A 19,343-nucleotide genomic window follows, 5' to 3' on the forward strand; every position below is an offset into this window, starting at 1 on the left:
TCACTATGAAATACAAAAGGAGGGGGGTGCAAGGATGCTTGCTAGTCTGTTACTAAGTGTATTGTTTCAAGTTGGATGTTTATGTGCTTGAAGAAATGCCATGACTGAAGTTTCTTTACTCCAGTAAGTCTGAAGAAAACACCTAACATTGGTATTTGGTCTTCAAAAAACATTGGTCTGTAAGTGCAGCTGAGCTGAAAGGATACGGGATTTGAATTGCAAAGGCCCCCTGGTATGGTCCTTGGAGCCCTTCTCAGCACACGAGCTTGCTTTTTCATAAGAATTCCTAGAGCAAGAAAAGTACCCGGAGGAGTCCTACTCTATCAGCCGTACTTGTCGGGTGTGTTTTGTGTCATGCATGTCCCCGGAGGAAGGGACCCAATGTATGTCATCTTCCACGTAGACATGACCAGTTCCCTGAAAGTCTGTGGATCTTCTTGTTACTGTATGCTTTTTTTTTTGTCACTAAGGTAAGCTGTACTTTTCAAAACATATCTGGGTATGGCTTTTAACCTTGTAATGTTTCTTCAGTGCCAACTTGAATATTGGGAAGTAGAGAAATCTGAAAAGACTTTTCACAGTTTAATGAGCAATGGCAGGCTTTGAAGGTAGGAGGGCAGAACGGCCTTTAGTCCTGGCTTCTAGCTCAAGCTGTTCCTGTTAATTCTCTCTGTATGTCCACAGATCTGCAAGATTCTCACCTTTGAATTGTCCCATGTGACCAGTTTGGTTATAGTCTGTATGACTATTTATGTAGCTGTATGTCACTGAATATGGCAACTTCCAATGCTCACAAGGAATTGCTAAATGTGACAGTCTACCTTTTTTTTTTTTTTTTTTTTTTTTTTTTTTAAATGATTGTATGCTATTAGTGCATAATAAGCCTTTGGAATTGCTCAAACAAGAACTTTCCTGTCATTTTCCCTGTGTGATTCTGAGGTTTCAGTTTGGAAGATCATAAGATCATTGATGTTGGAAAAGACCTCCAAGGTCATCTAGTCCAGGACCAGGGAGGTGATCATCCCCCTGTACTCAGCTCTGGTGAGGCTGCACCGTGAGTACTGTGTTCAGCTTTGGGCCTCTCACTGCAAAAGGACATCGAGGCCCTGGAGCGTGCCCAGAGAAGGGCGACGAAGCTGGTGAAGGGCCTGGAGCACAAGTCCTGTGAGGAGAGGCTGAGGGAACTGGGGGTGTTTGGTCTGGGGAAGAGGAGGTTCAGGGCAGACGTTATTGCTCCCTGCAACTGCCTGAAAGGAGGGTGTGGGGAGCTCGGGGTCGGCCTCTTCTCACAGATAACTAGTGATAGGACTAGAGGGAATGGCCTCAAGTTGTACCAGGGGAGATTCAGGTTGGAAATCAGGAGGCATTTCTTCTCAGAAAGAGTAGTTGGGCATTGAAACAGGTTGCCCAGGGAGGTGAATGTTTCAGTGACGTAGAAATTAAAGTCTTGCTTTCATACAGTCTTAAAGTTTCCCACACCTGGATTATAAGCATGCACTTAACTGAATGCTCTTCTTTAAAGCAGAAGCAGGATATAGAACTACACTTCTGTTCTGTTTTGCAGGACCTTCAAGGGAAGATAACTTTGTTTTGTGGCCAGTTATATTTCGTGTCTGGAGATGAGTTTTTTAGAATAGTTCACAACACAAGTAATTGATCCATTTTAAGAGCTGGTGGCTTTCATGAACTTCAAGCAAATCATGATTCTATATTTGATCACTTCAGATGTTTAACAAAATTAAAACAATACTTCCTAGAATGTCACTTAAAGCAAATATGGAGGTCACTAGTTGTTTCAATATTCATGATTTCTCTAATGAAGATGCAGCACTAATGTCTGAATTAACTTGCTCTGTCACAAGCACTATGCTCTTCTATAATATAATTAGTATATTTTAAAGAATAACTTGAAGTCAATCCACAACAAAAACAAAAAAACAAAAAACCACAAAGCTAAATAAATCAAAATAAATTCCCTTTTTAACAAGAATCATTCAGTAATGGAGTAATTTAGCGAGGTGGGGGTTGGTCTATTCTCCCACGTGCCTGGTGACAGGACGAGGGGGAATGGGCTAAAGTTGCACCAGGGGAGGTTTAGGTTGGGTATTAGGAAGAACTTCTTTACTGAACAGGTTGTTAGTCACTGGAATAGGCTGCCCAGGGAAGTGGTTGAGTCACCATCCCTGGAGGTCTTTAAAAGACGTTTAGATGTAGAGCTTAGGGATATGGTTTAGTGTTAGGTCAGAGGTTGGACTCGGTGATCTTGGAGGTCTCTTCCAACCTAGATGATTCTGTGATTCTGTAGTTTTTCCTTTACCAAATGCCATATGATGAACTTTTGAGGATGTTTTGACTTGCACTTTTGTATTTAACTCTTCATTTTATTTATATAATTTTTTCTACAATTGCAGTTGGTTAAAGTTTGTCAATCAAGTTTGTGAGTATGTGTATATATATAAATATATATATATATATATGTATAGGTAAGACACTTATTTGGAAATCTGGCCAAATATTCTCCCTCAAGTGCTACAAATGGAAATTGACTTTTAAATGAATGGTGCAGGTAGATGGGCAAAAATGTTAACATATTTTTGCTATAGTGTATCCTGAGGCATTTTTCGAATCTTGCTGCTTTTAAAGGTGAACATCAGTCTTTGTAATACAAACCTACTGGGAGATTAACCTTGAAAGTAGTCAAAGTACTCAAAATTAATGTTATCCTATTTCACTTTAACCAGTAAATTGACATTTTAATCCTCTACTTTGAACTAATGACGGCCAGTTCTGAAACAAACCTTTAAAACAAGCCTGAGAGCAGTGTACAAGTCCTAACATTTCAAGTAGATTACTTTTCTTTTTTGTTGTTGTTTTAAACCAGTGGAGTATAATACCATAATGCTGTTTGCTTCTTTACTGTTTGTTTATAGTTTTTCAAAATATAGTAAATGTAATGAGGCAGACAAGTTATTTTTGCCCAGATTCTTTATAGTTTTTATACATTTCAGAACCCTCCTTTCCATTTTTGGAGAACATGGGTACACTTCTAATTTGCAGATAAAATAACCGTGCAGGTAGCTTTAATAATATTTTAAACTGAAGCATTTTAGCCATTCTTCACAAAAATAGCTTACACTTCAGGAAGAGAAGTTGACAGTCTTCTATGTACAATGTGTGCCTGATATATGTTTCTGAATTTTTGGGAACTCCTTGGAGAAAACATGGCAAAGTCCAACAAAAAACTAAGACCTGTTGCTAGCAGATTTTTACATTAGAGGTTTATGGCATTTCTAGTCCTAATAGGGACTGTTATTGTAGAGTACAATACCAAATAATTACATCCATAAAGTAGTAATCTTTTTTCTCCAACTAGTTCCAGTGGCAGGGGACTGCTTAATCTTGCTGATGGTCTTTCTAGAGAGATTGTTTAGGGAACTACTTTCTGCAAGTGCCAGATTATTTCCTCCGTACTTGCTATATGTTGCATTACAAGCTTTTCAGTGTCCTGAGATTGTCTGTTAAAACTGGCTGTGATAGATGTACCAGAACTGTACAATTCTCCCTGTGAGGCCCTTGCCCAGCATTAATAAGACAGACAAAAAAAAGTGCAATGCTGCTCAGAATGTGAAGTTCTCATGTTGCTTAATAATGCTATGATTTTGGACTGCCAATCAGGATTTGCAGTCTTGAAGTATGAAGAGTTCGTGTAGAGAAAATACAGATGTGAAAATTGCGACTCTGTTCTGTGTTGCAACCCTGGAAAAATTACATTTGTTTTATTTTCTATTTCTGTAGAGTGATTAATCCAATACTGTAGTCATGGGACACAGTGTGACAGCGTCTCAGTGTGGTCTTTATGCCCTTGCATTTTTTAATGTAAGAAAGACACTTTCTAAGCTTTCTAAAAATGTATTTATTTTCTTTGAAAGGTATGCTCTGTTTTACAACCGCTTGAAGAGCATTGAGGAAAATGAAGGTGGTCTTGATAAATTTTCAAAAAGTTACAAAACCTTTGGAGTTAACCAGTTTGTGGATGGTGGAATATATTGCAAAGAGTGGGCACCAGGAGCAGAAGCAGTGTTCCTCACAGGTGACTTCAGTAAGTATTTTTAGAAGTATTGCCTCTTTCCTGCACTATGTTTTTAGATCGATATCCTTTCACTTAGATAACATTGTAGCAATGATAAAATTCTAATAATAAAAATGTATGTTATGTGTTGCTGGTGTAATGACATTTAGTAACTTTAATAATCTTTTAATCCATATTGCAATAACCTAAGAACATGTGTGTTTCTATTGTATGGTCAGTATTATGTGCATCTATTTTTATACCCATAAAGTGATGACTTCTCTAAAAGCCCTAGCCTGATCATGCTGCAGCTTCAGGTTGAATGTGTCTAAACTACCTGAGGTTCTTCCTGAAGGTTCACTGTTAGGCTCCTATGAAACTATATGCAGGGAAGGAAAAAATAACAGTGGAGTAACTTGATTTATCTTTTTTGACTTGTCTACCAGCAGTGTTGTGTAAGGCCCAAGGCCCTTCGTGATTCCCACTAATCATGAGAGTCTAGAAAAATCCTGCAGGAAAATGGTAACCTAAAATCATAAATGAACACAGTCATGAAAAAGTAGGTGGTGTTCCCTTTTGAGGGAAGAGGAAAGAATGTTGTTGGCAGAACAGGAAGGTGGCAGCATTACAGTGAAGGAACTGTATTGCATGGTCTGAGAATTTAAGAGACATCGATTCCACTTACTTAAAACTTGAGACAAAAATAGCAATTTCATCATTCCTCAGAAGACTAGCTACACTCAAGTGAGTCATGATTCCCAAACTCCTGCATGCAAGTCAAATGCATTTTTGTTCTTAAATCCTGCAATACTAATTCCACTTTCTCTTAGTTCCGTGTGCTCATATAAATTTAAAATGGCAAGACTCTTTATATATGCTATTAGCTGTAGTATGTAGTGGTTCTTTTTAAAGTACTATGGTTAAGCTTCTGTAAAATGTGTGCAGTTGCACAGAAATGGATTACTGTTTTTTTTCTTTCAGATCCATTAATATTTTTAATGATTCATAGCACTAGGTGTTAGTACTGTTTTTTCCATAGTCTAGAGACACTTATAAACAGAATAACCAAAAGAAACAGTTAAATATTCAAATTATGATTTAGTTACCAGGCATCACTCAAACTGCATCTGTTTTAATTGCCAGGATTTTTATTTTTTTCTTCTAAGAACTTGATCTGAGGGTCCATGACACCTATTCAGTGTAGTAACATGAGTATGTAGACAACAATTATTTTTAGAAAAAAATATGCAAAAGACTAACAAAAAAGTTAGTACAATGCTACTTTCTGCTATGTCCTGTTTGATACAATTTAACCTAGAGAATGACAAGGTAGCTTTCCTTCAAATACTCCTTGTCTTTTAGTTGGAATGGTAAAATAGGCTTATGTAGTACTTGAATTGTAATATAGGAGTCAGATACATACTGTGATTCTGAAACTCGTTAAGGAATCATGAATATAGTTAGATTACGGTGCCTAGATTACAGTGGTGCTAGATATCAGTACTGGCTGCAAGACAGCTAGAGGAGGGTGTTTTAAATGCTAAGCTTTATGTGTATAAACATAGAAAATTTTTCCTTTCCCCATCTCTACTATCTGCAATACCATCCCATCATCTACACCTCAAGATTCTTTTATGTGATGGGTATAATAGCCTTTAGGTTATATTACTTGAAACAATTCAAGATTAAATGCATTTGTTTTAAATATATAACTTACTGGTTAGCTATCTTAAGAACAGATTTTTAATGAAATTAATGCCTAAGATTTACAAAGAGGATATAACTTATTTTGGCTTGGAGTGGAGGTTGGAGGCAAGTACCTGTATACCAGAATGATAGCTAAAAACTGAGATGATTTTCTTTAGAAAAGCAATCAAACAAACAAAAAAAACCACACTACTACATCATTTAAAAGTATTTCATGCTATACATCACATGAAGAAGAAAGTTAAGACTAAGACCTTAGAATAGTTTTATCTAGATGTTAATGAAATGCGGTAGTAAGAAGTCAAAAGAATAAAAATTCATTTTAATGTGGAAAAAACTGCATTTGTCCTATATATAATATTCGTCGTCAGTCATAGTAAAGTATTCATTCCCAAAGGGGAAGATAATGTACTCAGAAAGCCTAGAGGAATGGAAGATTGTCATTCAATTCATATGTGCTTTAATAATATTCTGATGAGAAATTGGGTTGCAAAATCCTAAGATTTAGAATCAGGTTGCTACAGATGCGTTTAATTAAAATTGAATCCCTTTAACCTTTCTTTAAGTTTTTGAACAGGTTAAAGTCTCAAACTAAATTTATGATCATATCATATTTAAATTGAATATCAGGATTACTTTTAATAAGATTTTTTTTTAAAAAAAAAAGCTCAGGTTTATAAGGAGAGAACTAATTCAGCCACTGGGGGAAGGAGGGGGTTGAAATGTTACAAGGAAGGAAATGTCAAACTTGAAATGACAGCAGCTGTTCAGTTTTAAACTGAAATATAATGGTATATAATATTAAAAAGTTAATTCATGCTATGTTTTTAGTTCTGTTGTGGATAGATGGATAGCAGTGTTTTCTCAGTCATTTACTTAATCTGGTATATTATGAGTTTCTTTTAGGTGCTTGGTTGAAAGAGGAGGGGAAAAACACAAAATACTAAATGCTGCTACTTAATCTGATAAGATAATGATGTTTGAGGATCAAAAACTAGTGAAAATGATAATGGCAGGTGCAGGCTGTGTTACAGAGAACTTAATTATGAATTCTGATTGAATTTTAAGTTGATAGTTCATAAGCACAGTTGATAATAGCTTTATTAAGATAAACATGAATAACTTGTTTATTACATACATTTGTAACACTGAGGCTTTACACTCTTTTGAATTATTCTTATGCCTCATAATAGGCAATAAAAGCTTTGACATTAAGATCTTTCACCCCAAATTATGGGTGGTGGTGTCTTTTTGCTATCTCCTGAGGCACTTGTAATGAATGAACTTCATTATAAGATAGTTTTTAGTATCATTGTTTCTTCTGGAAAAAAAAGAAAAAAAAAAAAGAATAGCATACAAATCTGTATTTGGGTTGGAGAATGAAAAACATAAATTCAAGAAAATGCCAATATTTACGGAACTCCTTTTTGTCTGCTCTTTAAAATTTCCTAACCGGAGATCAAGACACTACACCTGTTAGTAGTCAGGTATGTTGTTTTTACTCTGTCTGAAAAGTATTAAATGAACATTTTAAAACATTGGTTTGTCAATCAGTACTTCTTGCATCTCAATAAATGAAGTGTGTGAGGCAATTAGTCAGCTGAATTTCTGATATAGACGCAGTATCAGTGTTATAGCTACCTTAAATCTCTGTAGTAACACTCGGTAGTTTATTTGCATGCTGTATTGCTGAGGAACTTGTTGACTGCTGGCAATTTATTGCTACTTTACAATCAACTATTTCCAAATAAGTCACTGAAGTGCAAGTTTTGAGTGTAACCCGTGGAATTTATTTGGGGAATTGGAATACTCAAAGTTGTACTTGGCCATGCAATGTCTCAGTCTGTTTTCTGCAAACATTATTTTAATCAAAATTTACGAAGTTACTGGTTTTAAATAGCTTCAAAGAGTAAGTGTGTGTGTGTGTGTATATATATATATGCTAATTCAGAAGTCAGTCTTTGATTATAATATAGTCGGATTTATGGCTTCTGTTTTTTAGTTCACTTTCTTCACGTTCCTCACTCACAGCTAACATTTAAATCTAAAAATTTGATCATCCTGGAATATTTGTTCTGTTTTCTGCCTTTTTTCTGCACTAGTGGAGAAGACTTTTACTGGGTCTGGAGAGGGGGGCTGGCTGCTTTTTGGGGGGGAAGGTTAGCCATTTTCTTATTTAAACTCTGGCAGGTTTTCTTCAGAGTGAAGAAGGCAAAGCTTCAGCCACCAGTCCTCATAATTTGGATATCTGAAAGGTGAGACTAGAAACTTCCAGTATCTTAGAAAGATTTGTTTTCAGACTTCAACTTTCATCAAAGTGAAATCTAAATACTATGATGATGTAATACTAAATTTCTTAGTACTTTTATCCAAGTTTTTTGTAGAGCAATACCTAGATTTCACGAGTAAAGACAAAGTGTTATACTTCTGTGGCTGCAGATGACTGAAGGCAACACTGAAGTGTAAGCTGCTATTAATATCCAGGGAGATAGTGTATCTGGGAAGTAATGACATTCATTTTAATGTCATTATTTGAGTTTGTTTAATGACTTTTAAGCAGATTATGCTAATGGCCCTGCTCTTGAGCTGTTCAAAATAAGGCAATGTAGAAAGAAAGATGTAATTGGCCACTCTGTGTAACCTGTAGTGTCTGTAGAGAATCACTCCAGTTACGTTCTGTTTTAGTCTTCTGATTTCATGTTCCATGCAAATGAATTTCCAGGTATGTTGTGGGATTGCAATGCCCCTAGTCGGAGCTGCTATTTGACTGGTATTTTTTTCTCAAGGAAGCTGTGTGAATGCTTGGTAGTCTGTATTTTTACTGAGCACCTTCCCTTAGTCAAAACGTGGTGTGTAGAAGTGCAACTGTTTTAGGAGTGTTTTGCACTTGAGAATTCAATTTCAGTTTATAAAGTGTTTTTACTTTTGAAAAGACACTTCGTAGTTACAATATTGCACTGCTGTACCAGTTCCATATTGGAACAGCTGAATGATTTGGTCAATAAGCAAGAAGTGCTCCTTCCCTTTGTGAGATGAAAGAGGAGTGTTAGTCTCAGAGATCAGCTTGGTGTCTAAGTTAACTCTTGAGCCTCAGAGCTGCATGGCAATATACTTGTCAACATGAAAATAAAAGCCAGAGATGTGGAACAAAAAGTCATTTAATTTATGTCTTACCTGGAAATATTGCAAGTAAATTGTATTTTTATAACAAATAGTAGTATACAAGGTGTCGTGGCTCTACCTTTCTTTTTAGAGGAAAGCTTAGTTCATGGTATAACCAAGGGTGGAGTTCTGAGCAAGAAAAAGTTTGGTGCTTTGTTTCCCTGAAGTAGGTTTTTTTGCAAGATTCAGTCATCAAAGTGACTTAGAAACTAAAAGTACTAGGCTATTCAAGATGTCTTCTGTGTTGGAATAAGATTTATTTGGGGGCTCAGATTTTGTATATGAGCTCTTGTATTTAAGGATGTCTTATGGGGTGTCCACAATAGTTCCTTTTTCTCATAAAAAGTACTGAAGTTGATTATTTCAACTTCTGTTGGTAAGCTTCTTAACCTTTTTCTGTTTATTGCTATTGGCAGAGTTTATGAAGTTCTTGTTCTCAGACTAAGATACTTCTCCTTGCCTTTTCTTCCTGTCCTTTTTCTTCTGGAAATGGCAGATGTCTGAATAGTCAGCTATTGAGGTGTTTTGCTTTTTTAGGGATGTTGTTCTCGACATTATTGGCTGTGTTTTGTTGAAAAATCTGAAAATTCATCAGTAAAACTGGAGAAACCTGAACCACTTCCTTCCTGTAGCGGGCCTTCAAATTTCGGGGCATTTTAACTTTTTATGTCTCTTACATAATACAAAGCAATATTTTCTGTAGTAAGCTTCATAAATGAGTTTGAGATTAATGATTAAGTCCCAAATAGGATTTTAATCAAAGTTTGTGATCTATTAAGTGAATAGAGGCAAGCAAACAGCGCTGGGTGTGCCGGGAGTCTCTGCTCCACCAGGACGCACATCTTTTACATCAGGTGGCTGATTTTTATGCTCCTAGACTAATACATATTCATCACTATTCCTAGAAAAGGCAGGGTTATTATAATTAGTTCCCGGAATCCAAACCCTCTCTGGACGCATGCGTATCAGTCTCTGGTGGTCTTTCTGGGGGTCTCTTGTGCTGAAGGCTCGTAGTCTTCCTCCCAGGCTTTGTCCTTCGGTCGTCCTTCCACTCCCCCTTTCTCCTTATTTGGTGGATCTCTTTGCTGGTTATCAGAGGCTTGCGCAGCATCCCATGCAAAAGTCTGCAGTTTCCTAAAAATCTGCTTGGTCCTCTCATCTCCCAGACTTGAGTCTCAATGTTCGCCCTTCAAACCCTCTATTTACACAAATTGCTGGAGCGTTCCTTTGCATGATACAAGAACTATGTACACTAATCACTCTGTTTTTCTTAAATAGAAGGTTATATTTCATCATGCGGCCCTAGCATTGTTCCATACTGACACGAATCAAATGAACACATTTCACAAGTTCCCTTCCAAGGGATTAGAAGTAAATAATGGTTTTAAGTAGGAACATCTGAGATAGATGAATGTTACTTTGTGTATTCTGAAATCATGAACCACAGGCACCAAGTAATGGGGAACCATGGCTGAGAAGAGAAAGAATTAAGTGGAGCACAGGGGATTGCTAGCAGATGGAGGGGAGAGTGTAAGCAACTGGGGCAGAATAGTGAAAGCTGCCTGTGGAAAGCAGGCATGCTTAAATTAATAGAGAAGTGCAACCATTCCACTTCTAAAGAAGAGAAGAGTTGGTTGTAGGAGTCACAGGGAATCTTTGTAAACCAAGGGCATGAGAAGCTTTTTGGAGTAATGTAATAATATAGTGTTATTGGTGTACGTAGTAACTTCAGATGAATTTCCCTAAGGGAATGGAGAGACAGGGATTATAAAGGGAATGGGAGGGCCTAAGACACTTCTGTGCTGCTTAGTGTTAGCAAGACATAGTCAGAAAATATAGCTCAATTGGAAAGAGTTTCAGAAAAAGTGCTGATATCTAGGGGTGGAGTGGAGGGAGGAAGAGAGTCAGCTGGTTTTGAAAGATTCTGCTTTAAGGACCATATCAGTGCCACTTGGGTTATGCAAAGATGTCCTTCCTATAAGAGCGTGTAGTTATCTGATTTATGCATAATATTCCCCTACACTCTACCTCCTACCTCCAAGTACCTGATGCTCCTGATAAGAAGGAGGGCAAGGGAGAGAATACACTTATTGTTTCAGCTTTGGTTGTTCTTCTAAGAAGCTATTGCTTTATTGCTCCAGTAGTGTTTGTTTGGTCCTTAGTAGACCTGCATTTTTGTTATTTTTTGGTTGAAGCTTTAGACTAAAAATCAATCTTGCTAAATATGTAAGTTCTCTTGCTATCAATCAAGCAATAGTTTAGTAGGTACTTTCATTCTGCTAATGTGTTTTTCTCTCAGCACTATCCAAAGATGTTAAGTTGAAAACTTGTATCTAAACAGAGTAGAATTAATTGTATTTCTATTTTTAAGCGTAGGGAACACTTGATTATAATAATGCATCTTTGCATCAGTTTGACATTACTGTAAAATGAATAGGTACTAGAATGTTTCTTACACAGGCTTTTGTTTGCTTTTTTTTTGTTTGTTTTTGTTTTATTTGTTTTTGTGTCATTGTCTAGCCTGTGTGACTTATGCTTTTTGTTTGTTTCTTTAAAGAATGGCATCTCTCTGGTTTAAACAGTTATATAAAAGTAACCGGCAAGTTTCTTTGAAAGTCTACTCTTTTTCCCTGAAGCTGAAGACATACATCCATGTACATACATGTACTGTTAGAGAACGTTATTTTGCATGCTAGACAATATTTTAGATTATTGACGTTTGTTGGAAAAATGTAGTTGCTGAAGTATATAGGTAACTTCACTTTTGTACTGCACTGTACATGGAGATTTCGTACATGATTTCCATGGAGAAGCAGGCAGTAATCTCTTCCTTAAACTCACCTTTCATTGCAGCAGAGTTCTTCTAGTTGGAAGTGGTCTTAAAAATGAATATCATATGTGGTATTGTAGTCTATTCCCTAACCTGCTATAGGTTGGTTGGAAGAGATCTCTGGAGAGCATTTAGTCCAAAATTGTGATTGAAGTGAGATGGTTACGAATATCAGATTAAGTCAGCCATCTACTAAATAGCAGTTTGACTTGCCTTTCAGCAAATGTTTGTTTGCTCTGGGCATGTTTATTTTTCTTTTAACAGAAGATTTATCACACATCAACAGTATAATTTAGGAAATCATAAGCTGTAAGACTTAAGAAGCACTTGCTACTGTGCTAATTTTTTTGCAATATATTTTAAGTAAAAGAAGAGAATCATTTTGTCCTGAATATCTTTTAAAAGTTTAGTTACAAGTTCGTATTTATAAGTTATTTCTTTTGATACTGCAATTTTTGTTCCTCCATGGCAAACTCAAGTAAGTTAAAGCATAAAAATTGATAAGCAGTATGCATTCAGACCATGAAGGAATAAATTAAGTTGTCTTAATTTTTTAATAATTTGTTTATGATGGAATACTGTGTGAATGCACAAATCAGATGCGTTTTGATCACTGCATTAAATAAATGTTAACTTATTGTTTCTACTTTTGAAAATGTTTGTTTTTCCATCACTTGCTCCCAAGAGAACTGCTTTCTATTTTTTTAGGACAAAGATAAAGCAGATGGCTTTATATCACTGAATCAGCAGTAATATTTGTTAATATTTTTTTCCCTCCTACTGTTAATATCTTCTCAAATTAGGGAAGGTATTCAAATATCTTGCAGCATATATCATCTGTCTTATTAATAGGAATCTATATTTTCCTCATTTAAAGAAGAAAAGATCAATATTCTACAGTGAACTGTGGAATCATCTCAGATGTTAAATGCTATTCTTGAAATTTCTGAAAAAGCTTTCAAGTAATTAATACAGAAATTTGTCTTGACTAGTCCACTTTGACCTCCACTGTTACATACTAAGAAGTAATGGCGTGTTTTTATCCTTACTTTCCCTAAAAACAATAAAAAGCTCTAGAGACACAGTCAGTAAGCTGGTGGTTTTAAAGTAGTTGCTACTGCCACTGGAACAGGAGAACTCACTTTTGATGTCATGTCTGGTTTTTATTTAATTTGTTTAACCCAGACTACCGTGTTCAGTAGAAATGCTGTTTTATACTAGCTTAAACTGGTAATGGAACTAGGAAGTGAACATAGACTTTATCCACTGTTACTCTATGTACCTAAGGTCCTTTATAGAAGATCAGTGAAGGCTGTTCATGTTTCTTCCTTGGTGTTAGCTATCTCTCTTTTTACTACAGGAAAATGCAAATGGATTAGTATGGAGATAGCATCTTGCAATTCAGTTCCTGTGTCAATTGGTTTCTTGTTACCTTAGCATTCCCCGTTGCTGGGATCTGTGAGGAGGACAAGTTTCAAGGCAAAGAAAAGTCATTTTGAAACTTGGCTTGCCTGCTTCCTTTTAGTTCAGAAATAATTGCGTTGCCTGAAGTCTCAGTTCAGAAGCTTCACTCTCATTTGTGAGAGTTAACCTTGAACATCTATATAAACACACGTGATCTTGGCAGGTTCTTATTCAATTAGGTATGTCATAATAACTAACCTCATACCTCTCCAGTGCTTAATGAATAAAAACAGTATGAAGATTCTTGAATTATAGAATCTAAGCTGATTTCACTCAATGTGTGTGTTGTTTTCTTTTTTGTTTACTTGTTTTTTTTCTTTATGAAAAGAAACCTTCTTTAAGATTTACTTACATACACCTGTGGCATTTCAGGCCAGTTTTCTTAGCTGTGTTGCTGGTATCTGGTATTGTGTAGTTTTGTAGCCATTGCTATCAATTTTGTCTGCAGCTTCCTCACTTTTCTAGTTTATACACTTCATGATATTAATAGGACATCAGTTTGTCAAAATAGAAGCAATGAGTTGTGTATGTGTCTCTGTCTGAAGCCGGTTTGAACATGTGACTTACGGAGGTGGGTTTTGGTTATGTTTTGTCCAAGCTCATCCTTCCCCCCCCTCTATGATCAGCCATTGTCAAATTAGAACTGGAGTATGGTTTCCCAGTAAACATCTTATGTATTTTATTGAACCTCTTTTAAAAGGGTACAGTAATATCTGATATAAAAGTATTTGTATCTGCTGCAAGTGTATTCTGAAAAAGACTTGACAATACTGTTATGCCTTTAAATTGTAATTGGACGCATTTTAAGATAAATACCCTTATTTTTGTTCATTATTACAGATGGCTGGAATCCATTTTCTCACCCATATAAGAAAATCGAGTATGGGAAATGGGAGTTGTTCATTCCACCTGGACAAGACGGTTATTCTCCTGTGCCCCATGGATCAAAGCTAAAGGTGCTAGTTTTTTCCAGCTCTAGTAACATTTCATACTCACTTTGCCCTTTTTGTTTTCTGCTAAATAACTTTATTATCTTATAATTATTGTAAGAAGCAATCAATTTATCTACTTCTGTGAAGTGACCCCAAAGGATGAAATAGCATTAACATCTAATTTTCTTCATGGTGTAAAGAAACAGGCATATGTTGCTGAAATGTGGATATAATGTACTGTATCACATTACAAGGTGAAACCAGTTTTTACATACTGATAACGTAAAAAATAAGAATTAAGGTGAACGTAAAGCTGTTCTATATTTGATGCAACTCCTTAAGATTCTATTCAAATCTCAGTATACTGGTAGAAAATGTTATGCTTTTAACCATAACTTTTCACGTGTTCTTTTTGTGATGCTTTAAAGGCATATGTAGCCTCTTGAAACTTGGAATATTTAGTAAATAAGAATACCGATCAGTTAGCTTAGATTAAGGAATTTGAACTAAAACAGAATGAGGAAAAACTTAGTTGTATTTCATGAACATCAATGAGCATAAAATCCTGTCTTCCAAAAATTAATGGAAAATTTCTTTGAGATGTCAGATACCAATGTTGTTATGCTTAGTGCAGATAAACATAATGACAACTATCAGTAGATGTGATTATTTCCATGTGAATAGTGATTTTAGTCATTGAGATATACTTCTGAAAATTTGACTTGTTGCAATTTGAGCTTGTGTTCTAGAGATGTCAAATGATAACGGGACAGTAATGAGTAGTTAAGGGAAGAAATGTACTGAAAAAAATCTATAGACAGGAAAATTAAGCAACTGGGAGTATTTGTATAATATATACTCAATTCTCAGGGCTCCCATCAACAAAACTAACACATTATAAAGAATCCTCAATTTTCTATTGAAAATCTCATCTTAGGTAAACAGAGAATCTGCTGAAACAAAGAAATGCATAAAAATGCACTGGAAATGCTTACTCAATGTATATGCTTATCTCTCTGCATTTGTTCTGGCCTATGAAATTGTCCCACTAATAAATAGGGATAAATTGAAATTTAGGAGTAATCATTCAAGGATGTGAGAAAGCTGATTTTATTTCACAGAGCAGGGAAGTAAGCAGTTGTTTGCAACTCAAATGCAATGATTATGCAGTAATTTGAGATTGCAGAATGGTTACTTAATATTTTCTATGATTAGAGGTACAAGTTAGTTTTTTTATTTGCTGATAAATTTACCTTCTGTTGTATTTACAAAGGTATTGAATTTACCTACTGTAGAATAGTCCATTCTCAGTAGAGATAAAAGTGCGAATGATGAGTAATGTTGGTACTACTAGCACATAGGATATATTCATAAATGTGTTCGGTAAAATTAAGAGTTTTCTTGCTCTCTATATAATCATGGTCATATCCTATTCTTAAAGTACAGATATTTATAGTACTTATCCTCTTTATTTGTCTGTAAACAGAAGCTCCATACGGCAAAGACAGTACTGTGCATAATTGATCTAGTGCACGCAATTTTGGGTTACTGATGACTCTAGTACTAGTAATGCAACTTGCTGTAGTTTTGTAGTTGCTTTGAGTCATGAAACTCTTCCTTGCAGAGCAGAATGTGGGTTTGTTTTCCTCCTTTTTTCCTCTCCTTTTTTCCTCTTTCTTCTTCCTACTATTGTGTCTTTAGTTGTGCTTTTATGGAGTTGATTCTAAACAAAGATGCAATTACTGATACTCAAGTGTGATTACCAGAGAGGTCCATGCAGCTAAACTGGTATTATTCTGTCTGCCTGTGAAACTGTTTTGATTTTGAATGCACATACCCTTATGTATTTTAAGTGCAAAGGTTTAGAAACTCAATTCAGAAGTGTATGCAATTCTGATTGATGACTTAATCCATGTAGAATGTCTTCCAGCCTCATCTGCAACTTTGATAATCTTTCACGGCACATTTTTGTTACTTGGTGCCTACACAACTGACTCTAGCATGTCCTTTCAATGTATTTATCTGTAATAACTAAAGTGGAAGAATATTCCTCAGTTAAGGTAGTTCTAAAATGGCTTATCTGACAAACAAAAACAAAAACTTGAAGTAAGGCTGGACTATTCCACACATGGAAGGAATGCATGTTTTCCTCATGCTACAGGCGATCTTTTTCTGCTATTGTTCCACTAATGTTTTTTGAAAACTGCTGCTCTTTTAATTTTCTTGAAACTACATGGTTCCATTACAAGACTGCGGCCATTCAAAAATGTGTGCGTTTTGGGGAACTTTAGGATTTGTGTGGTAGAGCACAGTTCTGCAGTTCTTTGTTCACGTAGAAGATGAAAACATTGGAATATATGTAGATAGCAATTACTATGCAGATTGCAGAGTTGATTTTTAAATGCATAGGTAGTGTACGAGACTAGGCAACAAAAATTATTTTTTCTTGGTATTGAAGGTGTGTGTGTATACTTTTTTGCGTTACTGTAAAAAGCATAATGGCATATGTTTTAAAGCTTCTTTTGACAATATTAATTCTCTGAGTGTCTTAAATCTCTTTAAAGTTGACTATGTAAATATTTAAATAATCTGCTAGGGGGAAAAAGGCTCCTCTGGGAGGTCCTTATCTTTGGCTTTTCTATACAGTATTTTCATCTTCAGTTCTACAAAGGTGAATGACAAGTTCTGAAACTGTGACAAGGTCATTTCTTTTTTAAAAAGTAACTTCTGAACCAGAATGGGAAATGGGCGGAGTGTAGCTGATGACACTAATTTAGATCAGGTCACAAAATATTTTTATAGGAAAATAGATAAGGGATAGAGGTGAAACATTTTCCTGTTTTCAGTCGTAGTAAACTGTCTACTGTAATTCTTCAGGCAGTCTTCTCATAACTAAGCATAAATGTTGAATGTAAGTAAAAAAAAAAAAAAACAACTGTTAAAAGGCCTGTTGCAGATATTTTGGTATGTTTCTGATGCATCTTCTGTGTCAACAGATAAATACTTGAAACAGTTGAATTGGCTGTCGTGTGAATTACAACATCCATCTACAAAATAGTTACCTGCTGGAAAAGGGCAAGGGCACTTCTTTGAAAAATACGTAGTGTTGTTTTTTTCTTGGTGGAAAATGCTACAAGGCATTTCCAAAATTACCCCTAGATCAATCAAGGAACTTAGAATGAGTTGTTTAAACAAATGTAATTATTGTTGTGATTGTAAGAATTCTTTTATTTTTATTTTTTTAATTTCTGATAGATCTGACTACAGATTTAAAATAAAGAAACAAAAACACCTCTTTGCTGCAACGGATTGATCTTCTTTGTACATCTGTAGCATTATTCTAATGGAGACAGTCTGTATGTCTCATTCTAACAACGATGGTAGTTGGGGAGGGTGTGTGCTTATCTTCTTTTGTTGTCAAAAATTCTTCCTTCATTGACAGAATATTTTTAATTCCTTCTTCATGGCATATACCAAGTTTTTTAGAAAAATTCAGATTGATAGGCTTCCCTACTAAGTCTCCTACATTGTTGTACACATGTGGGATATTATATGTGCTCCACTTCATTCTTTTTAGTCTTTATTTTTAAATTAATTTTATAACTGCTTAAAAATACCTGTAAATTTAGTTTTCACTGTTGTTTCTAATTTTTATATAGTGTCAGTGAAGCTTAGGGCTGGGTTATAACACTATTAAAAGTAGAGATCTATCTCCTTTGGGGAACTTGTTTAATATTCTTTATAAGAATGCAAATGATCAAAACAGAAAATGAAGAGCAATTGGAAAATAGTAGCCAACAAGAACTCAAGCCTAGATGAAAGTAACTTGCAAATTCATGGCTAATAATCAAGTTCTAAAATATTTTGACACACATAAATAATAGAAAATAGTAGGACTGGTACTTCTAAAATATTGGCAGTTATGATTATGAACTATCTGACACCACAGAACATTGAATAGGAAATAATTTCCATTAAGAGACCTGTATAGCTGCACCGCTACGTTTTTCTTTTGTGTGCTAGAGAGAATATACTAAAATAGTAGTAATTGTTCAACTCTCTAGTAATGACAGGTGAACTGTGATTTCTGAAGTGATTTGACAGAATATGAATGTTATATATTAAATTTATCTGACACTTTATCTGACAACATGCTGGGTAGGTGCATGAAATTAAAAAACTGTATACCTCTAAATTTCATTTGTACGTTCATGAAATTTCACTGTAAGTGATTCTGGTTTCTCTTCAACTATAAAGGGAAGTATTAGGATGGCTGATGTGCCTCCATGTTGCAAATTTTTCTAAAAGCATAGTAAAAGTTGCAAGATAGTCATCACTGATATTTCAGACATTATTGTTTTCAAAGGGCTTTTTTGAGGTCATATGAATTAACTACTCATGAGTAGCTTTCTCAGATAGCTTTAATATAATTGCATGCAGATAGAAGTAATAATAATAATAATAAAAACCTAAATAATTGTTATCAGATTTATTTTTTTCGGTAATTTTGGCTGTGTTTTAACAGATGGTCTCTGGGTACCATAGCCTTCATATGGTGATAGAACTAGTCATATACAGCTCAGAGACAAATAAAAAGTCTTCCCTGGAAAGGTCATCTCAGAAAAGGGTAGAAACTTTTCAAAACTCTGCATTCTACCAATCACTAAATCTATAGCACTTCCCCACTCTCTCTCAATTATTATGTTTTACAAGGAAGTGTCTTGTATTGTAGTGAAGTAGTTAGGTTTGATATTTTGTGCACATTTTAAGCATACTTTTCTATTGACATTCTAGGCTGCTATATATTTGAATGGTTTCAGTGATAGCTGAAAAAAATTCATAGGTGCCAAGCTAAGTTCAAAATTGGGGCTGGCACCATGGTCAGCAAGTCTTATTTTGTAAAACAAAAACAAAACCACTACTACTATTGTTTTGGGGTAATTCTGTAGTCCAAATAAAACCCTTCTTAACTTTAAATTGTGAAAAGGAGGAACTGCTTTGCAATAGAACATTTTAACATACACTGTTTAAAACACCTGAAAATAACCTGTTGCTTTGAGGCTCTGGGGAGAGGAAAGTTGGTTGGAAATAGCGTTATTAAAAAATCATCTTTACAGTTTTTACCACTGTGTCTAGTAACTCATAGAGCTTCATGCTCTGTGTTTAACTTATAAACCTT

The 19,343-nt window shown here is 35.3% G+C and overlaps 1 protein-coding gene across 3 annotated transcripts in view; it reads left to right on the forward strand.

Moving 5' to 3' along the window:
• The window catches only part of GBE1 (1,4-alpha-glucan branching enzyme 1), a 169,677-nt gene that overhangs the window by 33,447 nt on the left and 116,887 nt on the right, over nt 1-19,343 (forward strand). For all 3 annotated transcript variants that reach the window (XM_035315354.1, XM_035315355.1, XM_035315356.1), the window contains exons 2-3: nt 3,930-4,099; nt 14,073-14,188. In XM_035315354.1, the coding sequence (XP_035171245.1) occupies nt 3,930-4,099; nt 14,073-14,188 (286 nt within the window). The remainder of the gene's footprint in view (nt 1-3,929; nt 4,100-14,072; nt 14,189-19,343) is intronic.

The sequence above is a fragment of the Oxyura jamaicensis genome, chromosome 1 (assembly GCF_011077185.1).
Source record: "Oxyura jamaicensis isolate SHBP4307 breed ruddy duck chromosome 1, BPBGC_Ojam_1.0, whole genome shotgun sequence".
NCBI lineage: Eukaryota > Metazoa > Chordata > Aves > Anseriformes > Anatidae > Oxyura > Oxyura jamaicensis.